Source organism: Bos mutus, chromosome 10, assembly GCF_027580195.1.
Source record: "Bos mutus isolate GX-2022 chromosome 10, NWIPB_WYAK_1.1, whole genome shotgun sequence".
NCBI classification, from domain to species: Eukaryota; Metazoa; Chordata; class Mammalia; order Artiodactyla; family Bovidae; genus Bos; species Bos mutus.
In genome coordinates this window covers 22,348,354-22,375,450 of record NC_091626.1, presented here as the reverse complement: position 1 = coordinate 22,375,450, position 27,097 = coordinate 22,348,354, and the positions used below count along the sequence as shown (strand labels likewise).

At 39.3% G+C, this 27,097-nt stretch overlaps 2 protein-coding genes across 2 annotated transcripts in view; both read right to left on the bottom strand.

Moving 5' to 3' along the window:
• NEK9 (NIMA related kinase 9) overlaps nt 1-9,895 on the bottom strand; it is a 37,256-nt gene extending 27,361 nt beyond the window's left edge. The window contains exons 1-6 of the mRNA XM_070377497.1: nt 9,522-9,895; nt 7,082-7,259; nt 5,135-5,190; nt 4,519-4,589; nt 3,214-3,319; nt 1,426-1,557 (exon numbers count right to left, since the gene is read on the bottom strand). Coding sequence (XP_070233598.1) covers nt 1,426-1,557; nt 3,214-3,319; nt 4,519-4,589; nt 5,135-5,190; nt 7,082-7,259; nt 9,522-9,740 — 762 coding nt within the window. The 5' untranslated portion in view covers nt 9,741-9,895. The remainder of the gene's footprint in view (nt 1-1,425; nt 1,558-3,213; nt 3,320-4,518; nt 4,590-5,134; nt 5,191-7,081; nt 7,260-9,521) is intronic.
• A 4,739-nt stretch (nt 9,896-14,634) lies between these two features.
• The window catches only part of TMED10 (transmembrane p24 trafficking protein 10), a 34,794-nt gene continuing 22,331 nt past the window's right edge, over nt 14,635-27,097 (bottom strand). Inside the window, exons 3-5 of the mRNA XM_005900987.3 lie at nt 25,774-25,847; nt 18,646-18,772; nt 14,635-18,204 (exon numbers count right to left, since the gene is read on the bottom strand). Coding sequence (XP_005901049.1) covers nt 18,083-18,204; nt 18,646-18,772; nt 25,774-25,847 — 323 coding nt within the window. The 3' untranslated portion in view covers nt 14,635-18,082. The remainder of the gene's footprint in view (nt 18,205-18,645; nt 18,773-25,773; nt 25,848-27,097) is intronic.

The following is a 27,097-nucleotide window of genomic DNA, read 5'->3' as shown; positions in this document are numbered from 1 at the left end:
TCATATAAAGAAATGGCAATAGCTGTAAATGAGGTCTGACTTCTTTTTACAACTATCAGTATATTTCACTACTACTATCAGAGAGAACGAAACCAACTGGCCAACACGGAGGTATGACTACATGACCAACAGAATAATATTCAGAGTATATTATAATCTGACCCCTCAAATGACTCCCAAGAAAAAGGAAAGCAAAGTTAGCTACGCTTCTTGGCTTTAAGTATCTCCTTTGCCAACTATTTTGCCTCCTGATTTATATATCCTAATAATGGTCAGGTGATACTCTGCTGCAAAAGACAAGGCAGTGAATAATAAGTTGACGGTGATAAGAAATTATTATAACAATGCCACCACCACCTTTACTGAAGATCACTATGTAACATAAGTTGCACATATGTTTTTTAACTCTTGTAAACACCACACAAGGTTATCATCACCAATTCAGAGATGTAAAGTAACCTGCCCAAGACTACACAAACAGTAAAAAAAAATGGAGCTGTAATTCCAACCAAAGTCTGTTTGACTCCAAAACTCATTTTCCTTCCACTGTATTATTTAAGAAAATAAACTTCAGGACTTAGAAAAATAAACACGTCTCATAAACGGCCAAAGAACTTTGCATTATCTTAATTCGCATTTTCATATACATTAAAGAGCAGTTCTATAAGGGGAATATGTATCTTTTCCCTTGTTATTGACAAAATAGAGAATCAAAGAGATGAGGTGATTTGCCTAAGTTTTCTGGTTTGTAGAGGATATTGGATGTGAATCCACTTGTGCTACTCAAACTGTGGTCCATGAACAAGCATCAGAATCATCTGAGAGTCTGTCAGAAATGTAGAATACTAGGACTAGATCCAGACACACTAAAACAGAGTCTGCATTTTAACAAGATGCCCAGGTGATTTCCTATGTATATTAAAGCTTGAGAAGCACTGCTTAACACTAGGCTTTACTTTAAGAAGAAAAGAGACTTAGAGGTATTTGTTGTTTATAAAACAGTAAGTTTTTAGTAAAACTAAGAGTCAGTGTGTAATCTTTCATAAAAAAGACCAAAACACTTTAATGAGTATTATATAATTTGCCTTAGCTTTTCTAAAACGAGGCAGCTGAAGTATAAGAAATGAAATGGCTTACCCAAACTGCTGCATCAGACAGTCGATCCTAGAGTCAGTTTTAAAATTATAGTCAATGGATTCAAGGCATGCTCAAACTACTTGATTATTTTTCAATGGGGAATTCAAGTTGGTAATAAATCTTGTCTGTAGTACTTTACAATACACTACTAAGCCAGTGCCTGAACATTGGTTATTATTTTGCCTACAGTTGATTTCTGTTCAAGAAGTCAGAAGCTCAGGGATAAATGAAGTTGATTCTCTCAACCAAGTTGTACCACTTACAAGGACCATGTAGGGATCAACTTACTGTAGCATCAAATGTTCTCTTCAGTGTAAGTAATTCAAAAATGACACAGCCTACTGCCCAGATATCAGACTTGAAATTGTATTTTACTCCTTGGCAGAGCTCTGGAGACATATAATACGGCGTTCCCACAAGCTGAACAACAAAGAAAGCAATCAAAAATTAACTTCTTTTCTGAGCTAACTATATTAATATTTTAACAACTAAATTAAATTTCCCAGGAGTTAGTGATACCTATAGAACATTCATCAGCATATCCCAAAACATTCCTATCAAACGGCATATCCCATCATCATTCTGAGCTGATGCCACTCTGGGGAGAAATCTTATTCATATCAAATGTCCTGGGCCAGTTATAAAGAGACAATCTCTGTGGTGAAGACCTGTGGTAACTTGGGAGGCAGAACAGCTCTGTGATTCCTGGATCACAGAAGATTTAGGCATTCAAGGACCACTGAAGACTTCAGAGGCTTGAAAAAAGCATACTTGGTAAAAGTTCACCAATGGAAAAAAAAAAAAAATACAAAAACGGGTAGCAGGAGATGGTAACTGAATAAAGGGGTTTAAAAGTTCTAACTAAACACACAGTAGTGAAACTCTGTGAACAACTCAATTTAACATCTGTAACACTAACATAGTGAACTTCTTCCAAATTCAAAAAGATCTTCTGAGTTCAAGAATGTGTTGGAAGGAAATAAACGTCCTGAATGCAGGTCATGTCTCTCCCAAGATGAGAGACAATGAGTACCTAAGAAATTCTAATAACACTGACAGCCATCTTTAATAAGGAAAGCAAAGCAATTTTCAGACGGCTTACATGGCATTTATTTTATTGGGTTATTCTTGATGAGAAAAATCCATGCAAGGGCATGACTACTTCCTCAGAAACTCAATACAGCAACATCATACAAGCAGACTGAGTCCCTGAAGCAGACTCCCAACCCTGGCTATCCGTATCCTTGGATGTTTCTAGCTTGCTTGCAGGGATATCTCAATATTATTTAAAAAAATCAGGACAAAATTAATATTAGTAACTTACATTTTCAAGTTCTGACAGAGCACTGTGAAACCAGAAGAGTAATAATTGGGTTTTTTAAGTCCTAAAAGGATCAGCTCACTATCATCAGAGATCAATTTATGTCTACTCCTTACCAATGGTCTTTCATAGGATCAGGTGAGAAGGGAGCCCTGTGGTGCAGACTGTGTATATTAAGGGTGAGATTGTTTTTTGGGCATCAGCCTTTATTTTTGTAATACAGGGTTTCTGAACCAGAAAAAATTCAAAGGAAACACAACAAGAGACATCTAACATTCGAAGCTCAAAACATTAAAAGAGAGATAAAGTGAGATCTACTAAAGATCCTAAGCTGGAAAAAATGGTAAAGCATTTTATTGCTTTTAGAAATGTCTTTAGTTAGGGTTGGAAAGGGCAATGATGTTTGAGCTGTTATACGGACAATGGCTCTTAAAAACACCTGAGCAGGTAAATACCTGTTAGTGGGTCCAGGAAAAAGACTCCTTTTATAAGCATGACTTATAAAAGACTTGCTTTATAAGTATGAAGAACTTGCAAAAACATCGAGAAAAAGCATGCAAGATTTAGGGGGTATAGTTATATCTCAAGATGCAAGAAAGGAAAAGAAAAAAAAAAGTCAAGGGGGAATTCCCTGGTGGTCCAGTGGTTATTAGGACTTTACTTAAAGTCCCTCATGCTGTATGGCACCACCAAATTTAAAAAAAAAATTAAAAAATAAAAAAAGCCCAACTAAGTTAATGATAACACATACTTACCGTCTCAGCCATGGAATACTCAGAATTCAGTTTCTTTGCTAGGCCGTAATCTCCAAGTTTTATCAGGTTTGCCTTGGTCAGAAAAATATTTAATGTCTTTATATCCCTGGGAAAAAAATGCTGTATATTAAACCCATACACTAAACTGTTTTATCTCATCTACCTTCCCACCCAAGATTAGTACAAAATAAAAGAGTGTGTTACCACTGTTCAGGCTGTTATAGGATCCAAAAGAGTGTTCATTACTTTCTCATACATTTTAACACTGAGAAGGGAACTTGGGGAAGTAGAGGCAGAGAATTACTTCATCCTCCAGGGATTCACAGCACAGGCACATCCCCCCCAAAACTGAAGTTATTAGAAAAAGTTGAAAGGTCAGATTAAAAAAATAAAAAGTGCCCTAAGTAATTCCTATAAGGTGCACTGCCTCTTCAATTACCACTGGTGCCTTGAATTAAGTGATATCCAGGCAATTTTAACACTGAGTTGTGTCAAAGTTTCAAATCTGTTAAGGCAAGAGAAGCACATCGGCCAATACAGATCACCTAAATAAAATCACCAGCTATCTTTCTAAAGATGAACCGACCATGTGTAATACAAATAAACTGTGCCTGGTTCACACTGTGCCTTCCTTTATTGAAAGATGTGAAAAAATCAGAACAATATTTTTGATAATTTTCAAAAATAAAACACTATACAACTGTAGCCACTCAACAACTATCAAGAACTATATGTTAAATGGACAAACCAATAAAAAAGAAAACTAGTGTATTAATATTAATCTCTAGCAGTAGTCCATGATTCATTTAAGGGTATAATGAAGTGGAAATGTTCTTATAAAGGTTCTCTCCTATAGCTAGAAGTGAATAGAAAGCTGTTTCTCCCTGGTCAAGATCTGGTAAAACTGCATAATTAATTGTAAAACAATGAATAAGCTTTTTACTTAAATTAAAAACAAATGCCAATTTTATTGCTCGGAGAAAACATTTACTGTGAATTCCAACCAGTCTAATACAACTTTTATAGTGGCCTTCTAGTCTGTACTGATGAATTAATGAACTCACCTCTAAAATAAAGAGATGACTGAGTAGTACTAAGCTATTGAGACTCTTCCTAGATCACAAACAGTTTAACTTCAGGAAGCGAAGGTAACGCCCCTCATTACTCACTCTTTCCTTCCTAAATCATTATCAACGGAAAAGCTTTGACTGTTTAATCAAAAAAATAATAGAGCTGATGGGAGGTACCCAAGGTGGGGGTTGGATTGATAGAAAAGAATCCATCACATATTCTTTCACTCATTACCTATGAAGGATCCCAGCTTTATGGATACAGCTCACAGCTGAAACAATCTGAAATAGGTACCACACCACCATCTGCAGAGAAAAAATAAATTATACTTGGACTGGAAACAAACAAAAAAATACCATTTAAATAAACACACGCACACACACACGCAACAAAGAAAACTGCAACTAGAGGTTATGATTCAACATGACTTGACATTTCTTGCTTGTAGGTTGAGTAGGCAAAGAAAAGTGGTAGGGGTAAAAAAAAAAACCAGCAGATTATCATAAAATAGTTTGAATGTTGTTATAAAATATAGTATGGTGAAGCAGACTTGTGGAAAGAAATCCAGGAAGAATGCAAAGGTAGAGAAAACTGGGCATACCAGTATGCAGTAATAGAACCGGGAAAGAAAGCCCATAGAGAATCATGATGTGGAGGTAAACCGTTTAGGAAGCAGCTATAGACAGCTTCCTTGTTAGAGGTTTCCTTTCTCATGAATATCAATCAGAGCCTGGAAGGAGTATGAACAAAAGGAAAAAAAACACTCTTCATTGTTGGAAGAGTAAATACAGAACCAGAATGCAAGAATCACAATACAATTCTAGCTTCCTTTCACAGAAATATGAATTACCTCTTCCTCAAACAACTTGTCCTTCTGACGAAGGATTTTATCATACAGGTTCCCTCCTGCAATTAAATAAGAAACAGGTTTGAATTGCTTAACAGAGATCAAAGCTACTGGGATTTTAACAGGTGGCACAGCAAGTAAAATATTCTGCATGACTGTGTGCGTGCTCAGTTATATCTGACTCTGAGACCCCATGGACTGTATCCCGCCAGGCTCCTCTGTTCATGGGCTTCTCCAGGCAAGAATACTGGAGTAGGTTGGATTTCCTCCTCCAGGGGGTCTTCCTGACCCAGGGATCAAACCCACATCTCCTGCATTGGCAGGTGGATTCTTTACCACCAAGTCACCTCGTTCTGCTTCCTTTTAAAAGATATCCCCTCTTCCTTCCAGCTCTTCACATGGGTACAAAACTTCCCATCTGTCCAGGACTATATCTGAAATATTCTCCAAAGATTCCCCTCCCTAATAGAAGAGATTCAGTATGAAAACAGGAAGCACAATATTTTTAGAAAAGATAAAAATAAAGACCATTTCTCTAGTACCCTAATTTATGAAAGTACTTTGAAAGTCTTCAAAATCGATGACTTTCTTTTCCAAAACTCCTATTGAAGGAATCTGCAATATTTCGGTAACAACTTCCACAGTCTATTAGAAGATTTGGGTTATACCTGTGAGGCGATGTTTTACAAAGATAGGTACATATCACCATCAACTTCTTTTTCTTTCCACTTCACACTGAAAAGGTTTCCCAAAATTTAGGGTAGACTCTAGATTGCTTTCAATTATTACTCCCTTTACTAACTCATTCCTTCAGAGTAAGTCTGAATTTCCTTCTCCTCTTTATTATCAGGTAACACAGACGGCAAATGATGATGGTTCGTTTTATTTCCTATCTGAAGCTATAACTTACACTGTAGTCCTAGTTAAGTTTCACAACTTCTTCACAATTTAGTAACTCAAAAGTTTGAATGTACCATCCGTTCTAGGTCCTCCTAACCACAAAGGAAGTTAAGAGGCCTCTGCTACTTCAAAAATCTCTAATATAATTTCATACATTTAGGGTTGAAAACAATCACGATACACAAGAATCTAGCAAAGAAATGACAAATCTAGGAGCTTTCTCTTAAGAGATTTAAATGAAGAATATGCTTGGACCATTTTAGCATTCAGCTCAAGAATGGGCTTTGGGCGTTCTCTTAGGTAATAATGATAATAGTACAAAATCTATCAAAAATTTGCTACATATCAAGAACTACTGTAAAATAGTTCCCTTTCCCATAAAATAGAAATGTCAAAGTTGCTGGGGCTTTATATATTCATTTAATACAATAACCCTAGGAGGTATCTACTGCTTATTAGCAAACTTATTTAAGATGAGGAGGCTGAGGCACAGAGAAGTAGTCTGTGCAAGATAACAGAGATTAAAAAGTAGTGAAGCTTAGGATATGGGTTCAGGGTCTATTTTTTAACAAATAGGCTATACAGTTGTTTTTTAAAAAACAAGCAAAGGGTTCAAAGAAATCATTTTCAGTCAGCTATGGTCTTTAGACCACCTTTCAGTAGGACAGCTTTAGCTAAAATCATTATAAATAAATATCACCTACAAGATTTCACTATCAAGTGTCAAACCATGCTATGCTTCTAATGCCTGTCATTTCATAAGGGAAAAAAACCTTGAAAAATGAGTGTAAAATTCAACTGAACAAATAATTTGAAGATGGAATTATCATCACAAAGCAAAATTTGAGTATGCAGGAGGAAAATCCCTCCCCTCAATTTTGTAGATCACTTCAAAACTCTTCAGGGCCTGAACTATTTCTCTTAAACTCCAGCAGTCCATTTAAAGTTCTTATTCTTTGTCAATATGGATCTTATTTTTCTCTCCCCCTCAAGGTAAGTATAAGTAAAGGAATGCCTTGCTGGAGGAAGTCCCACTGAATTCTACCTTACCATTACAATATTCCAGCTCAATCAGCAGGGTGGTATTGTCCATGAAGTGATTGTAGTAGGCAATAATGTTGTCATGCTGCAGCAGCGCCAGAATAACAATCTCATTCAAGGCATCACGACGTTCCTTCTCAGAGAGTCGGGTCAAATCAACTTCCTTCCACACGACCAATGAGTCATCCTATAACACAGCAACAGAGGTATCGTGCTTTCCTCGAGTCTGGCAGAGAATGAATCCACACCCGGATCTCTTGAGCCTAGAAAGAAAACTTCCTAGATGGGCAGAAACTGACTCCTTTTCCTCCTTTAAATAAAACATGAAGAGACTTAAAAAATTCTGCATACAATTGAGCATCAAAATCTACTGCAGGTCTAGGGAAAGCATTAAAATGTTATGTTCTTTCTACCTTTAATTTACATAATGTCAATTCCAGGTAAAAATATGGGATGCAGGTAGATCTCAGAGTTTCTATTGAGGGACATTATGAAAGACTGCTAATCATGATGAGAACTGTAGTATGGTTAGACTACTGGAAAAACAGAGAACTGGAGAGTGGTTATCTATGGCTGACATTTCTTATAAAATAGACATGTTAAAATTGCCTCTAACTTTATATAGATTTCTCTAATGATTTTCATTTATTCTTTCTAGATAAGAATAAGTCATGTCTAAGGGCTCTGACTCGATGGTCGTGAGTTTGAGTGAACTCCGGGAGTTGGTGATGGACAGGGAGGCCTGGCGTGCTGCGATTCATGGGGTCACAAAGAGTCGGACATGACTGAATGACTGAACTGAACTGAAGGGCTCTGAGTTCACTTTCCTTACTCTGTCACGTTCTGTGACTCTGTTTCTCCTGCAATTTTATGTTATCACATGTTTTCTTCTATTCATGAAGACTTACCTGCAGCTCCTAATATTCACTCCATTTTATAACACCTCTAATTTACTGATGTTGTTCCCCAGCTCAGAAGCATCCCCACCTAAATAACCCTCCCTGTCCTTTAGGATGGCTGTGCTGGGCCTTTGAAACTTGAGCAAAAGATCAATAAACCTTCTACTGTGCACTCTCTTAATTCCCTTCCACTGAAATATTTGTCCATTCTTTTACACTTATATACACATACAACTTAAATGCTATTTGTTACTAACAAGACTAACATGTCTTGTTACTAACAAGACTAACATGTCTTCCCACTGAAATATATGCTTCTTGAGGGAAAAATCTGCTTCTAATTAAACACCTGTAAACTCACAAAAGTAATAAACATTTGATGTTATGGATAATGCTATCCAATTCTGGGGAAAGCATAATCAGACTTAACTTAAAACAACCTTGGTAATCAAGTTCAACACAATAATCATGGAAAGGCATGGACAAGCAGATGTGACCCTCCATTCCAGCCCAGGATTTGCTTCTAATTTAAGTGAGCAAGTCACTTAAATATACTACCTTAGTTTCTTCAACTATAAAAATAGGAATACCAAAGCTTATCTCATTCTCATGAGAATACTAACAATAACTCATAATACATTAATCTTGCAACCACCTCGCTCCTCATCCATTTTTCAGACTTAAAAGTAGTTGGAACACACACCACACCTGCGGACAGATCACTGATAGAATCTCATCTTCAGCAACCCCACACTGATGCTTAACTATTCTGAAACTAGAGTTTTAAGACTTTAGTGATCAAAGTTCATGATCAATTTTGAAAGTAGACTCCCCACTCTAAGGTTTTAATCAGTATACATTCTGAACTGGGGAGCAGCAATCCAAAAATCTCTTCAAAGGATTTGTATGTGTGCAATAATGGATAGGCGGGAAGGTACCTTTACATTAAGTTCTCAAAGAAGTCCTTTATCCCTCCTGAAGTTAAGAACGAATGGTTTAAAATATACCAAAAAAGAAAAAAGTATTTCCCAGGCATAAACGCTGCTGGATCATCACTGATGAAGAAGCCCACACGCTACAATCTTACCAATGACCTTCAAGAAAAATCCCCGAGTGTTCGTATCTGAGCTTAATTTGGCAAAGCCAGTGGAGCTGCCGCGGATGTGGGAATTTTGAAGCTGTCCCCACTTCTCCACCTCTTCCTTGGAGAGACGTACGGCATGAAAGGAAGTTTTGACAATACTCCCAATTCATATACTACTCTAACTCACAGTCTCCACAGTATCCTCCTTCGATGCTCAAAATAATCTTAAAAAATATTACTTTTAAGGTACGTTGCTATTTCTAACTCCAATTTACAGACGGGAAAACTAAGGCTCAGAGAAGGTTCAATTCTTTGCTCAGTCCCCATGGTAAACAAAAACGACCGGTTAGAAAAACCAGTGCTGTTACGAACTCCTAGTACAGGAGCGGTGAGGACCCCAAGACAGACACCCCTGCGGGACCCGATCGCTGAGCGAGGAAGAGGCGGGGGAGAGCAGGGCCGCTACCTCGGTGCGGCGGTACAGCGTGGCCTCCCCGAAGGCGCCGCGGCCCAGCACACGGATGGGGATGTAGTGCAGCTCCTCCTGCTCCGCCGCGCCGCCACCGGCTCGCGGCACCGGACCGGCGCTGGGCCCCGGGCCCGAGTCTCCGCCACCCCCGGACTCGCTCCCAAAGTCCGAATTGAGGGAGTCGCAGTGTCGCTCGTACTCGCCCAGCACCGACATGGCGGCGGCGGCGGGGACGGGACCAGCCTGAGTGTCCCCGGTGGCGCTGGCGGCGCTGCGCCTCTCCCGCTTCAGACGCCGGCCCACTGCCCCGTCAGCCCCGCGGCCCCGTCAGCCCCGCCACCCCGCTAGGTTCCATGGCGGCTCCTTCCCCCTTGGCCCGGAAGCAGTTCTGGGTGCTTCCGGCCCGGCGGGGTTTCCTCTTTTGCTGGTGGTTCCTTTAAGCCCCGGCGCGGGGGACTTCTTTCCCTCCAGGCGGGCCGGGAAAACGAGGCTCTGGGCAGGGGTTGGCGGCGCCCGGTGGAGACCGAATGGGACCAGATGGCTCCCGCAGGGGCAAGGGCGTCCTCCTCGGGTCTATAGACCCCTGCCCTGATTCCTAGCCCGGTGCCCAGACAGTTTTGAGGTCCAGAGGTCGTCCAGTCTCATCTTGGCGCCAGGGCTATCTCAAGGGCAGTGACTGGGGGAAGCAGCCCTTCCTAGCGTTGCACAGCGCTCTGTTTTAGAGAATTGTTACAGCAAAGATATTTTTGCGTGCGCGTTAAGTCGCAGTGGTGTCCGATTGTTTGTGACCCCATGGACTGTAGCCTGCCTGGCTCCTCTGTCCATGGGATTCTCCAGGCGGGAATACTGGAGTGGGTATCTTCCCAAACCCAGGGACTGAACTGTGTCTCTTAGGTCTCCCGTTTACCTCACCTCCCTTCCCTCTCCCAGCGGAAAATTCTTGCCTCCTGTCATCTGTTAGTGGGCCCAATTATTTCTTCCAGAACTACCCTGGGTCCCTGTCTTCCACACAACTTAGAGAATATTTGAAGTCAACTCTCCTGACACTCACTCCTCTCTTTCCAGATTTCACATTCTTCCAAGTGTATTTCCAAATCTTTGACCACCTGATGATCTCATGCAACATTCTTCATGCCATAAGTGCCAGATACTGTAATCGGAGGTGGGGAATCTGCAAAGCCCTCAAGTCACTAACAGAATTGCAATACAGTGGAAAAGCGTGTTCCATCAGTTATGTGCCTTGAGCAACTTTACATCGCTAAGATAACTTTTTAGTCGTAAGTTACGGGAATTATTGACCTACAGAGATAACAGCTAACATTCATTATAATGTTCCTGGCACTATGCTAAAGGTTTTCTCTCCATGTGTCATTCCATTTAATCCTCATAGTATTCCCATTCTGCAAAAGGAACTGAGATAGGGGGTTAAGTAACCTACTGTATGTTACATAGCCATTGAGGGGAGCTGGAAGTCAAAGCCCACAACAAGGCCCGGGATCTCTTTCAGAGAGCAGGATATTTGGGGGCTAAGAGATCATGTAGATGGAGATCATGATATTTGTGGGACAGAAGGAGAAGACAAGGCCTCAAATATTTATTTATATAGAATTTGACATTTCCTGTGGGCAATGGAAAATACTGGACATTTTTAAGCAAAGGAGTACATGATCTGTGTCTCTGTATGTCCTGATTTGCTGGGGGGAGTCCCAATTATGCTTTTCCCCATAGCATAATTAATGAGTCTTTTTTCATGTGCCCAGCACAGATAATAAATAATAAGGGCATCTTGCATAAGACCAAAGCTATACTTTACAAAGAACTGATGACAACATGGAAGATAAAGACAAGAGGCCTAGAGACAGGCACTCAGGTGCTATCAGTGTAAGTGGGGAGGGGGGCCAGATTTAAGAAATCCATCTGAGAAACATTTAGAACTTTGTGATCAGTTGGGATATGGTTGGTGAAGCAAATCTGAGTACAGGAGACTTGCATCTAGGTTTTTAAGTAGGTGGATAGTGACAGCCAACATAGGAGGAAGAGAATGGGTAGAATGGGGTGAGGGGTGTGAGCTAACGAGCTCACGCTCCTCTGACCTCTCTCGAGTTCATCACTGTTCCTTTTAAAGTATGATATCCTACACTCTGTGTAACATTCCACATTGGGTCTGAATAGGAGGGACTTTTGTCTTTCTTGATCTGGATCCATTTTTTCTATTAGTGTACCAGACTTTATGATGGTCTGCTTATACTGTGCTTGTATTTAAGCAAACCTCTTTTTCACATCCAATCTGATCCAAAGTAACACAGTTCTCCTGCCAGATCACATCACTCATTTTCTTCACAATGTTTATCTTTAAAATTGATGTCTTATTTATTGTTTGCTTTGACTACCTCCATTCATTAGAACATAAGCTCCACGAGAGCCTGGATTTTGCCCTCTTGTTCACAACTATGTATCATCAGTGCCTAGAAAAGTGCTTGATATAACAAGCCTAAACTTTATTTGTTGAAAGAATATCAGGTCATTGTTATTGCATATGTACATCTCTTAAACCAAAATGCCTGACAGATAACACCCTGTTAGATTTTTTATTGGTTTCATTCCAGGGTTCTAGACTGTACATAGTTTTCAATTTTCAATTCATTCATCCAGCAAACATTAAGTACCACCTTGTGCCAGGCGCTGGGTTATAACAGAGGACAAAATAAACATGGTTCCTCTTCTCCTGGAGCTTACAGTCCATCTAAACAGATAAACAACCAGGCAATTACAACGGTGTCTAAGTGCTATTATAAGGAAAGTACAATCTTCTAGAAAGGTGTTTAGGAGGGGCATCTTTGCAAGACAAACTAGCTGGGTTAGTGAAAGCTTCCTTAACATCCACAATGTTAAGTCAGTGGTGGCTAAAGCACGCATGGAGATCATGCTGGACAGAAGCCATCCCATCTACTTCCTCCTATGAATTAGAAAGCACTTTAAGGACAGGTATTGCTTCTTTTTTATCTGGGTCTACTCCAGAGTTTACTTCAGCACATTAAACAGATGATCAATAAATTTTTGAGTTGCATGGAAAAAACAATTGCTTATAGCTAAAAGTACTGACTTGCATTCAGAGAAGCTGAATAGGTTTCAGCCAAAGCTTAAAAATTCACTTTTCTTTGTGTGGAAACTAAAAGTTTGCAGTGTGCAAATAGTATTCTATAACTTGGTTAGCCTGATATTGTGAATTATTCTGGTTATAATACATAGATAAAAGCTTAACAAATGTCCCTTTCCATCTTAGACAATACAAAACAGAAACTCAAGCTCGGCACTTCATTACATCAGATATAAATGAAACTAAATATCTGACTTTTGAATACACATAAGCCCAGAAATACTCAACATTTTGAAGGTATAACTGATTTTAAAATGCTTTTGGTAAAAACTGGTATTTCCATTTTATATCTTAACAAGTGAATAAATTGCCAAAGTACTTAGCAAAGTCTATAGCTTTGTTGTTCAATATGGTCGCCACTAGCGACCACTTGAATTATGGCTAGTCTGAATAAGACATGCTGTAAAATGCACACCAGATTTCAAAGACTATAAGGAAAAAAGAACGTTAGACATCTCAGTCATTTTTACATTTCTATATTGAATTTTATGTTGAAATTCTATTTTGGATCCATTAGACAGTATTATACACTATTTATAATAGCCAAGACATGAAAACAACCTAAATATTCATTAACAGATGAATGGATAAAGAAAATGTGGCACACAGATACCACAGTGGAATATTACAATATACAATGGAAATTCAGCCATCTAAAGAACAAAATAATGTCATCTGCAGTGACTTGGATGGACCTAGAGATTGTCATACTAAGTGAAGTAAGTCAAAGACAAATACGCTATCGCTTATATGTGGGATCTAAAAAAAGTGGTACAACCAAACCTATTTACAAAACAAATAGTCACAGATACAGAAAACAAACTTATAGTTATCAAGGGGGAAAGCAGAGGAGGGATAAATTGGGAGATTGGGATTGACATATACACACTGCTATGTATAAAATAGATAACTAAGAAGAACCTATCATATAGCATAGGGAACTCAGTACACCTAGTGACCTATTTGGGAAAAGAATCTAAAAAAGGGTGGATTTATGTAAGTGTATAACTGATTCACCTTGCTGTACAGCAAAAAACACAATACTGCAAATCAACTATACTTCAATAAAAATTATAAAATAAAAAATGCCATGTTCCTTTATACTTTTTAAATGTGGTACTAGAAAAATTTATATTATTCATGGGGCTTATGCTATAGGAGATTGTAGCAGACTGAATAGATAATAATTTGCAGAACATGCACAACCATTTAACAAATATGATACTGCTGAGACAGTTACATTTAAATTTAAATTTATTTAAATTCACACTTAAACATTTTGCTGCCTTCACTATTTATGTTCTCTAAAGTATCAGGGAGAAATGAGACATTTTCTAAAGTATTTCAAATGTTAAGAACCACTACTTTATAAGCTAGAGATTCACTGACTTATTAACTTTTTTTGAGGAATAGAGAAAGAGGCTAAATAGGAGGCTAGCTAGTCAATGTGTAAAGCGCTTCACATTGACTCTTAATAAGAAGCTTTACAGAAAATACGCAACTGCAAGTAAAAGGAAAGATGATCTTGCCTTTACCTGTTGGAGTAGCATTTTACATAGATGTGATGGTCCAAAAAAATAAGTCCTAGAGTTTCTAAATTAGGAGGGGTATTTTAAGAATGGAAGGAAAGGAAGAAGACTCTGTAGGAATAACTTCAACAGCAGTTTCTAAAACAGAGAAGCTACAGAGAATTCCTGGCTTACAGAACCCTATTTAGTCTTTCTGAATTAAGAATATTATTTTAATATACATATTATATAGTTATACATTTACAAATTAAGTATAATGAACTTTTGCTAGCTCACATAAACTTTATCCATCTGGAGTACAAGTATTTTTTCCTCTAATTTGTCACATATAATTTGCCATAGTTTTAATACTGAGGAATATGGAGGAATTATTGCCAATCCAGACAAAGAGATACTCATGAGTAACAGAAAAATACACCTAAAATGGTTTCTGCTAGCCTTTATTTGAGAAAATTTACACAAAAATCCCAATCCAACACTTACAAGTGAATCTGTATAAATCCCACATGCCTCTTTCCATTAAACAAACAGAAAAACAGCTTATGATGGGCTTATGACAATGATATAACAAAGCATACTTAAAACTATCACTCTGATCAGTAATTTAGACTGTGTTGAACCACAGATCCCCAAATGGAGGAAAACAGATAACATCCTTGTTTTTAAAGTTGATTTGCTCTTGCACTAGTCTTTTATCAAAAGCAAATAATTTTACTTTTCAGATCAAATCAAAGTGTAATATCAATGAACGTTAAACCCAAAGCACAAATGTCCAACTTGGCAGTCTTAACATAAGGAAAAGAAAGGACGTGAAAGAATTTCAGTTTCACAGTCACGTTTGGGAACAAAACATTAGCAAAATAAAATATTTTCCTCTCCTATTTTCTTCTTTGACACTTTGTCAGAAGACTGTAACCAATGGAGCAGCTTTCATTGCTTCTAAAAAGGGAAAAGGCACCAGTTGGAAACGAGGATCTTGTTTGGCCAATGGTACGAAACAGAATTTCACCTTTAAATGTCTGAAGATGGAGCTTAACTCACAGGTTGGGTTATTCTCAACCTGTTTGGATGTATCCTCTGTTGTTTAGTATAAGTAATACCACAGACTTTCTCAACATCTGTTGCTCTTATGGGGTGTCCCTGATGGCTCAGCTGGTAAAGAATCTGCCTGCAATGCAGGAGACCTGGGTTCGATCCCTGGGTTGGGAAGAACCCCTGGAGAAGAGAATGGCTACCCACTCCAGTATTCTGGCATGGAAAATTCCATACTGTATAGTCCATGGGGTTACAAACAGTCGGACACAACTGAGCGACTTTCACTGAAACTAAACACTGTTGCCCTTGTGGTGAGATTTGGTCAGGTTCTCAGAAGCAGTACCTATTTTTCAACAGCAGATGGCAGTGTTACACAAACTGATGAAAGAACCACTTCCGTGCCACAAGGGAGGAATTCATTGAGTGTGTGCTCAGTTGCTGAGTCCTGTCTGACTCTTTGCGACTCCATGGACTGTCGCCCACCAGGCTCAGACTTTATCCATGGGATTTCCTAGGCAAGAACACTGGAGTGGGTTGCCATTTCCTTCTCCAAGGGATCTTCCTGACCCAGGGATGGAACCCATGTCTCCTGCATTAGTAGGTGTATTCTTTACCACTGAGCAATCTGGGAAGTCCAAGAATTCATACAGGGAGTCAAGAGAGGATGAAAAGCCTTTTGTGTTTACAGTAGCTGGAACATTAACAGAACAGGCTGAGATTTTAGCAACATAATTTGCCCCACTTCCCCCTTGGTACTTTATCCAGGTCATCACAACAGTGTTCTGTTAATTCTAATATGCTGCTGCTTAACTGCAAGCTGCACAGCCCTAAGTCCTGTAATTCTTGTCATTGCAATGGGACAAGCCCTGTAAGAGTCAGTAGACTTAAAAAAAGAGAGAGAGAGATTACAGAAAGGACAAACTCCCACCCACTTTACTGGGAGAAGTGGGGAAAATGTCAAGTGATATTATATGTCACTAACTGTCAATGAGCATAGTCATTTGTGCCCACACTTTCTCTTATTCATATTAGTATTGGCCTTTAGGCAGGCACAAGTCCCAAAGCGATTCTTGGCTTTGCTTTTACAACAAATATTTTCAAGTATTTACTCGATTCATGATCCTTCTAGGTGTGTTTACTTCATATATCTTAATCTCCTCGTGAACACATGAGAACAGAAATAAAGTCAGTGACTTACCATGTAAGAATACTTGGCAAATTTTACTTGTTTTTTCTTCTGTAGAAGTTATGTTAAAATTTAAGCAACCACAAAACTGACAAAGGACTTGTATCTAGGATATATAAGAAATTCTCAAACTCAATAGCATGAATCAACTATACTTCATTAAAAAAAAAAGCCTCAGTAGTGAAAAGAACACACAGTCTAATCATAAAATGGGCAAAAGAACAGATATTTCACTGAAGAAATATACAGATAGCAAATAAACACATGAAAAGATGTTCAACACCATTTGCTAATAGGAAGATACAAATTAAAACCACATGCCTCTCAGAATGACTAAAAAAACTTTTTAAAAAATAATAGCAAATACTGCTGAGGATGTTGAGAAACTGGATTGGTCAGACATTGCTAGTGGGAACATAAAATGACACAGTAACTCTGGATAAAGAAGAGGACGGTTTCTTACAAAAATAAACGTGTTTACCATACAACCCAGCAACTGCTCTTTTGGGCACTTATCCCAGAGAAATGAAATTTGTGTTCACATAAAAACCTGTACATGAATGTTCACAGCAGTTTTATTAGTAATGGCCCAAAACTGAAAACAACACTGATGTCCTTCAACAGGTGACTGGTGAAACCAGGGTACACCCACATCACGAAAGACCCCTAAGCAATAGAGAGACACAAACTACTCACATATGCAACAACCTGGATACATTTCAAGGGCATTATGCTGAGTGAAAAAAGTCAATCTCAAAAGGTTGTATATATATACCGTATGATTCCATTTATATAACATTCTTGAAATGACAAAATTAGAGAGATGGAGAACAGCTTAGTGGCTGCCAGAGGCTGGGGCTTGGGGTTACAGAAGGAGATGACTGCAGCTATAAAAGGGAACCACAATGGATCCATGTGATGAAATGGTTCTGCATCTCGTGGTGGTCACACAAATCCATACATGTGATAAAACTGCATGGAACTAAACGCACATAAATACACAAAAAGAGAAAAGTTCAAGCAGCTGAGCACAAATGTTTTAATTCTCTAAAGTGAAATTTTCTTTAAGAGCTACCTACAGTTCAAAGCTCATTTCTATGAGGTGTCACAGCCATCACCCTTTTGAGAGACATAAAATTCTGAAAAGGTATCACCAGAAGCTAACTAAACATTTCAGCTAAGGGTCAAGAGAAAGTTAAGGGTGTTGTCACACAGAAATCCAAAGAGGACAATCAGAAAGAAACAAGTTCAACATGGTCATACAAATGTTGGTAAAACAAGAAGAATGGAAGCCCAAGCTGGTGAGCAAGTGGGAGAAGGAAAGAAAACATGGTTCAAACAGATCATACGAGGAAACCCAGTACAAATGCTGGCTTTGGCATTATCTAGGTAACCCCTGTTTTTTGTCATAGGTGACTCTAATAATAGTCTTGTTGCAAAACCAGTCCAAATCCTACCAGGTTAAAAAGAAGTCCCTCTTTGACTTCTTGGGTGAAGGTGGTAACCCACGTCCTCCCACATCAAAGAGATCAGTTCTGGCAAGAAAGCTCCAAGGTGCCTTGATGGTGCTGTTGGTAGGATGTCTTTTGCCAGGCACGTCCCAGCGATGTTCTGCTGGCTAAGATTCAAGGTGGGAGGAGACTGGGCTTTATTACTCAATCAACTTCTTGGCTTTGAAGAAGCGACGCAGGTAGAAGACCTGCCAGGTGGCCAGACCAATGAGGCAGAACATTGAAAAGATGCTGAAGTACAGGACCCGAGTGTTCGTGGACTCTAAAACAAAACAAAACAAAAAGCAGTGTAAATATAATGAAGGAGGCTCAACAGGCTAAATGGCCAGGGGAAAAGGCAATTAATTAGCTTCACTCTGCCCCTAAACCTTACAGTAGGACTTCAGATAGTTTTTTCTTTAATTTTCATCTGATCTGATATATAAATGTTAAAATTACAAAGATTAGTGCTATTAATTTGATACACTAAGCTGACTGATATGATCAATTGCTTATTACAGAAAAAAATGCTATTCCCTTGAAAATCAAACAGGGCTCATTTACCTGTAACAGCAACAGCACTGAAGTGAGCAATTGCCCTTTCATAAAATGCCCTTTGGTAAAACTGAGAAAGGGGTACACCAGAATTTAAAGTATGGGGACCTATCTCCTTTATGGTGCTGAGAAGTAAGTCACTGAGAAGTAAGAGTCGCCCTCCCCTCACCATTGGTATCGCGCATCTCCTCTTCTCGCTTCTTCATGTAGGCAAAATCATTAACAATAGACTCTGAAAGGTCTTCTAGGCGTCGTAGCTCCACCTCCAAAGGTTTGAGCTTCTCAACTTTTGCAATCTGGAAAAGAAAGGAATTATGAACCCATTCCCTAAAAAAATTGTTCTGCTCAAGAGCACCATGTAACAGAGGCGTCTTTTTAAAAGTTTCACCGATCTTAAAATCCATCATCATTCTAACACATTTTAAAATTTGGGCTTCTTCCCTTCCCTACTCTCTAGATTGTTTCCATCTCAGACTTTTTATATACTTTAATTTTGATTAAAACCTCCTTAGAAGTACTAATAATATGGTAGGCTATATTTCCCAAGATTTCTGACTTTAATAAAGCATTTTACTTGCCATTTCACTTTTGTCTAAGAAATAAGCAATATTATTAGACATAAGTGTGAGCATCATAGTATTAGTCAAATGTGATTTTAAGAAGAGAACATACCAAATTCCCAATAGGGAATGCACAGGAATGAGAGAGTACAGATAACTATAGCACTAAGATAGTAACTCAAACTGCAATGCCAGTTATCAAAATAAATCCCCAAGGATATCCCTGTGTGCTAAGGAATACAGAGTGTGAGAAATAAACTTGCTTCTTTTTTCAACCCAGACCACTGTGAAACCTCTAAGAGCATCTAGTAACTGAAGGCACATATGACCAGAACAAGGATTTCATTATTCTATTTGTTTTTTCTTATCAATCTTAGATTATGATTTGCTTTAAAAACGGGGATATAGTATCAGAGCTTTCCAGATCTTAAAACTCATGTACCAGTTGCTCTTAATTTTCTACCACAGAGAATTCTTCAAAAAATATTTCTGCCATCTGCTTCTTTATTCCCTATACATTCTCTACATAACTCCCTACTTTTTCTTCTCTTTTGTCCAATGAAACTTTCTTGTACTTTCTTTGTTAAATGTTGACAGCACTTAACGTGAAGTAAATGGGAACAGTTTGAGGGTGTTCTTATGTTCTATTCACTGAAGAACAAGACAAAGTTATTTAAAAAAAAAAAAAAGAAAACTAGAAACTGTTAAGGTAGGGATATAAAAATTGACTTTATATTTAAGGTACCTAAAAATATGGTGATGGGTTTGTAATGAGCTACCTAAGTTCTTCCACTGGATGTACATTTTCTCATAATTATAAAGGGCTGGGTAGAGTTAATGGCACGACAGCTGCAGAACAGAGTAAAGCTAACTGGGTATGAGATTTACACAATAGTCAATACATTGAGCTAACACTCCTAGCTGAACACACAAATGTCAGGTTTTACCATTAACCTACAATACATATCTATTAATTGATCTCACATAGAGATGGAGAGCAAAGAACCCCCCCGCCAGGAAAAGGATACAAGACACATAATTAAATAAGCTGAACCTTAGCCTGTTTAACATTTTCCCTCCTGGTATATGTTTTCCCCTCCAAAGCTTCTTGAATGTGGTAGTATAAGGCAATAGCATGATACGTCTTTATAGAGGTAAATGGTTTAAGGCTCCCTAGATAGAAACTTGGGCTTCCCTGGTAGCTCAGCTTCCCACGGTTGCTCCCTGCTGTGTGAGAGACCTGGGTTTGATCCCTGGGTCGGGAAGATCCCCTGGAGGAAGGCATGGCAGTCCACTCCAGTATTCTTGCCTGGAGAATCACCATAGACAGAGAAGCCTGGAAAGGGCTCCAGTCCATGGGGTCGCAGAGTCGGACACGACTGGACAGCTAAGCACAAGCAGAAGCAGACAGAAACGTACAAAAGGCGCTGGGAGCGAGACTGTGGCGGTGCCTTTCTCTGCCAGCTGAAACTAATATTCTTAAAATTCACTTTAAAGACACTTCTAAATCCCTATCCTGTTTTGGGGTTAAGAAACAATAGCCCAAAGGCCTAAGATCCAAAACAGGAGGACAGGATGAAAATAAATTTGGTAGTGAGAACAGCCTTAGTAGATAGTCTCCTAAACCTGTTTGCAATCCTTTTCCTTTCTGGTGCCTCCTTAATTTTTTAGTTGCACAAAAAACATATTCCTCCTACTAAAAAATTTAAATTATTCAGAAGTAAAGAAAATAAAAACAAAAGGCCCATCTTCACAGCTCCTCAATCCCTACATCCACCCATTCCTCCCTAAAGATAACTTTGGTTATGAATTTAGTATAGATCTTTCAAGACTTTGATAGAAGATAACACACTATTTATGCCTTTGCGTGTATACAAATGTACAAAGGAAATATATAATTAAAAACGTATCTATAAATGTGACCATAATGTATATGTTGTTCTATGGCTTCCTTTTTTTATTTAATAAAATCTTTCTAAACACTTCAGTGCTTATAGATTTACCCCATTCTTCTTAACTGCTGCACAGTATTCCATATGGTACACGGGCCACTGTTTAATCATTCAATTTCCTAACCCCTTTTCTGGTATAGATCCTACTCTAGACTCTATACTTCTATTCATAACATATCATCCAAGTTGAATCTCATTTCCCCAATGAAATCCCTACTCAATCCTGTCTTTAATTCAGTAAATTATCTCCAGACTTCTGAGTGGGATGAACATCAGTACAAAGAGCTAACAAGAAAACCTCTATCAATATCCCTACTGACTGTTCTGCTACTCTAAACATCTGATTTAATGTTCACAGAGTCTTTAAGAATGTGAAATTAAACCTGTTTCATGGAGGCAGGCCATTATTATTCTAGTCTACTTTTCTCTTCCATGATTAGAAAGAGGACGTGTGTTTTGCCAAGTTTGATAAAAGCAAAAGCCTATTTCACAGGTTCTCCACTAGGAGGTAGCATTCCCCTTTTAGGCTGCATTTAACCATTAAATAAATACCAGGGCTAAAAGAGACTTCATTTTACAAATGAGGAAACTGACAATTTCATAAAGTTACTCAGTCCTCTGAGTGCAAGACCAAGACCTCCAGTACCATAGTCTCATGACTCCCTATTCAGGGTCACCAAAGCATTTATTTAGCATCAAAACTGCAAAGCTCTGCTATAAAATGTAAGCAAAAACGAATCCCTGACTTCCAAGCACATACATATTCAGTGTATCCAAATCCCACCTATCTTTCCAGCCTTACCATGAAGTCTCCTTTAACCACTACTGTCCACACTGATTCCCTCTTCTCTAAAGCCCCACAACACTGAGACTACCACACAATTAACACTCGTAACACTGTCATATCCACGTTGTTTTGCTTTTTATCCTTCCCCCCACTAGTTTGGACCTTGAACGCACAGCATCAGAATGATATATACTCTGTGTCGTCCCACATGCCTGATACACGGCACGTACTTGAAGCTGACCCGTTATGTCCATTCTATGCCTTCTTTAAGGAGTCAACTTCCTACAGCAGATATTAAGTGCTGCTGGTCCCCTGAAGCAAGTGCTTCTTCAATGTTAAGAGCATCAACTGTCACTCAGCATTCACTTTCACCAGGCCCACTGCCTAGGAGAAAGTTTTCTCTACCACAATATCTATCACTCTCATCTGTAGTGGGAGGTACTGTTTGAAAACGCTTTCCCTACACATCTACAATACCTCCCAAATAACTGTACAGTTACCCTTAACCTACACCCAAATCTTCCATTCCTCTAATGATGATTTGAATTCTGAAGAGTTCAGAGTTCTATGTAATTATAGCAAGGGAGGTGGTAAATCTGAAAGACTGTTTCTTGAAACACACGTGTGGAACCAGCCTCTAGGGAATCACTGGATTCTTTCCCTTGGTGGAACTTTGAGAAACTCAAGACAGAAGCTTCACGAGGAGAGCCAGATTCAGGCAAATGACTGTTATCTCCATACCCACATCCTCAACCCCTGCAAATTTTAGAAGCATAGCAATAAAAGAGGAAACCAGCCAGTCTTAACACAATCAAGACAATGAAGATAGACTTACACCCAAAGCCAAGTCTTCTTTTGCACGAGGGCATATGGATTACAGGATTCTTCAACGAAGGTCAGAAGGTCAACGACATGCCAAAATAAGTCCAGAAAAGACTGCCAATCTTAGGACTAAATGAATGAAATTTAGAAAGATCCTATTCACTCTGTCATAGCCGTGTGGCAGCTTCTAGGCAGGGCAGGAGAAGGGAGCTAAAATCTACTGAACTGATCGCCTATGTGTCAAGTAGCTTACCCATGTTATTTATTTAAGCTATGTAAAGAAAGGGCTTTTGGATCTAGTATGTAGAACCAGAGTTCCTCCTTCATGAGGGCATTCAGAGAAACAGAGCTTTTGAAAAGGCTGCAGCTGATGCTTCAAAAAGCGCAACTGCGTTTTTGGTGTATCTGTTGGTAGCAAATGGCATACTAATAGAACCTTCAGGCAAAACATGATTTTAGTTGTGCTGAAAATACTGACATCTAAGCAAGAAGGGACATACACAGCCCAGCGAGTTAGAGGATATGTCAGACAGCTCCTTCCTGGTGGGATAACTGCCTTCATTCCCACAACTGTAAGATTAGATAATAAGTCTCTGCAAACAGCTGTTCTAGCTCACAGACCACACACTAAAAAGAAATGGCTCAATTCACATACTGATCCTATGAAAATGGGACCCTTTTAGGGGCAAAAAATAGTGGTGAGAGATCCTTAAAATCTATTGGAGGGAATTAAAAATGTTTTATTTCGGAGGAAATATGCATTCTATTTAAAGATTTCAAACTACAAAACTTATTTCTTTACAAAATGTCAACCATTCTGCCTTCAAATAATGTCACCTTACATTTGTCATTTGTAAACAAATTACATTTGTTTACACAGCAATTCACATGCGTTAACTAAACCTCCATAACAATTTGGTAGGTAGTGTGGTACTCTGTCCAGGTGTTTAGACAATGATTACTACTTAATTGTACAGGACCATGTGGGATTTCAGAATTATGAAGTCCACAAATGTGAGGGAGACAGACGTTTGATGTGAAAAAACATTAGAAGAAACATACCACCTTCCTGAATCCAAACAGTGATGCTGAAGGGCCCCAATCCTCTGGAGATAAAGCCTTGCCCTCGCCCCCAGGGCCTGAAGTTAAATGCCTCAAAACCTCTATTAATGCCCAGTGCTCTCTGGTGGTAAACTACACAGCAAGCGCTTCTATCATCCATGTTCCTGTCACAGGCACTGGACCAGCGACAACTAAACAGCCATTTCTGAGCAAGGTTCAAGGAGCCGGCCTAGCTTTGTCCTGAGAAAAGGGCTTTGGTCTTTGGCCTGTGTCATCATCACATGTCATCCTCCGTCTCAGTTTGATCTGCTTTTTGACTGAGGGGTGGGGGAGTGGGGAGGTAGGTCACCGAAGAAAGTAATGGGAGGAGTTTCTTGGTTAAGAAAGAGAATTTTGAGCTGTGTTGTAACCATGTGCGTAAAGAAAGGCTTAGGACGTGCCAGACTGCTGAAGCAGGAAGCAGCAAAGGAAGCACCGTGGTTTCCTTTCTGCTAGGGATTCCCCTCTTGGGTTAAGTAAAAGGTCAGGAAAGATAAAGGCCCTTTCCTAGTGTCAACAAAGTCCAAGGATGATGGAAATTCCAGGAGGTACAGGGGCATGGGGTTCTAAAATGCTATACAGTGGTGATGTCCACCTTATTGTGTATGTCAACTCAGAATAGTACTGTCCGTTTCAGAGAAGCAGCAGCTATGTCTAGTATCTAATCTGAGGGTGAGAATATAGCAGCAGTATTCAAAAACTGTAAATTCTTTTACCTATTCTTCAACCTCATAATAATACAACATTTTTCTTAGTGTTTTATATCATATAACAGTGCTTTAACTTACTAAATACAATTAGGATTCCTCTGACTCATAAAAGTTTAAAAGGATTTTTCAATTTACTCTTAAGTTCACTGAACAAAAAAGCTCTTGGCTTTATTTCTTTTAATTAAACTAGCCTGGAGACAGAAACAAGCCAACTAAAGTCTCTATCAGGAATTGCCTTCCATTCACAACTGCATCACTTGCTCCGATTTACTGACAAATAATTCAGTCTAGTTTTGTTCAATTGAACACATGAACTAAGAAAAAAGAGGAAAGACCTGGAGAGCCACAAGTACTGTAGTACGACTTCCTGCTGCAGAGCCAGCCACTGGCTTCCAATCCTCTTCCGTTTTAGGGTATTTCCTTTCCAAATTCTGACCAAAGACAGAATAACCTCTCCTGTTCCACCATTCCTAGAAAATTCTCTTAAAATCACTTAAAACAGCTTTCCTTTGTTTATTCAGTTTACATTCTTCAGAATCCATTTACACTTCCTGTAGCCCATCTCTTCTATATGCCTTCAGGTACTTTCATAAAGAGACTGACCTCGGTAAGAAAACTCTTATCTTTCTGTAAAGATCAATCCTCCAGGCTTAAATAGGTCTTGTGGTTTTCACAGGTGCTCTTCATTTAAAGAAGCTGTGATGCCCCCAGAGTCTCTCACAATAGATTAAAAGAGCCCAGTTCCCCTCCCCTTATTCTAAGCACACTTCCAGCTCCCCACCACCCAAATAAACGCCTATTTTTATTCTCTACAATACATGCTGTCAGCAAAACTTCAAGTCTCTTGTAGTTTTTTTCCTTCCATCTTGCTCTCTTTTTGAAAAATTTGAAATTATTTTAATTAAAAGCTACTTTTGATTATTGTGTTTCTCAAAGACAACACAATTGTTCAAATCTAAACAGCACTGAATACATACATAGCTGTCAGTCTGGGAATAAAAACCATAGGAATTAAAAAAAATCACTTTTCTTAACCTTGAACATCAACATTAATGAATTCTAGCTTTTAGAAATTCTAAGTATATATCTGGTTTCTGTCTTGAGAGCACTGCTGGCATGTGCTTGAGTGTTTTATCACACCAACATTTCTACGGGACGCTTGGTCCAGTCAATTGGCTGACAGCACAGCCAGAATTATTGTTCAAGGCTGTTAACACAACTTTTTTATATCAAGCTGGCTGTCACATGACTGCTGAGAAAACCACAGCCTTCTGGGCAAAGCACAGCCTGTTGGCCTGACTGGGTCACAGAAGCCTCACAGGGGCGGCGAGCTACTGCCTCCACTGGCTGTTAGGCAGGACGCACCTCTTCATAATTTTTCGCTTCCACTCCATGCTTCATGTCTAGGATCACGAGTTGGTCAGGTATCCGCCCTGTTCCTGAGAAAGAAATCAAAGGCTTCATTGTGAGGAATATTTAAAATTCCGGGAAATCACCCACCCACCCACCCTCCCTCTCCCTAACCCCTACCCTCTCAATAGAGGGAAACAGTCGCAACTCCTCCCCCTACTCAGCTGCAGAAAATTCCTGGCTCTGGTTAAAAATCACAAGCATTCCAGACAAAGCCTCTATGTGTGTGGGGTGCCGGAAAGCGACAAGAACATGCTGCTGGCAAACATCTCTGAGGGAGCAGGACACACGATGCTGCAGCTGGCAGAACAGGAGCAGAACAGGAGAGGAGAGCATACACAGGCTCGCTGGGTTAGAAAACCCACTGCGGCGCACAGACCAGCAGGCGGTGGGCACCCACGCAGGCTGCACAGGCACAGCTCCACATCCGAAAAAAGTCGGCCTGTGAAATTCTGAGAGAAGGATTACTAGTATATGCTAAGCTTGGATTACTTAACACAAATACGAGTACTGAAAAGTACACAGGATTTGTCTACTATTCCACTTATTTCAAAAGTTTTGGTCAATGTAAGGCCATTTCAATAGGTAAATAAAATGGTACAGGACTATCCCCACAAAGCCCTTAGAGGAGCCCAAGAAGAAACTTAATAGTAAGAATACAATTCTCAGGGATACTTCTTAGAAACAGAAAAGTCCATTTGGGATATAGTAGGACCAACAGAGCAACGTTCCCATGAGAAATGGTAATCTGATCAAAAGGAATTCTACTCTTATCAAGCAGGAGAAAGGGAAAGATGGCAAAGAGCCCCAGAAAACTGCTCAGTACTCATCCTGTGGAATTCACCCGATTACTTATAAAACTAACAACTACCTGCATGAAATCAGGAGTTCTGGGAAACAGTGCCACTTAAGCACTGTGGTTCCTGAGACCATAAGCCGTACAGAACGGTACTGTACCCTGAGAAACACTGGAGATTTTCTGAAACGTCAATTCAAAAAACAACTCACTGAGAACTCACAGGGCGCTAGGACCGTGGTGGTGACTGCAATCTCTGCCTTCACATAATCTGATGGGCATCTAAGACACAAGTATGCAGAACAGCATAGTGAAAATACAAAGCAGTCTAAAACTTTAAGGAAAAAACAAAACCAAAAACAGTTTAGATAATCCTGGCTATTGAGCAAAGGTTAGAAGAGGGAAGAGATTAGCTGTGGACAACACCTGAATGCAGATAAAGTATCTAGGCAGAAGGGAACACATGGGCAAAGACTCAGCTAT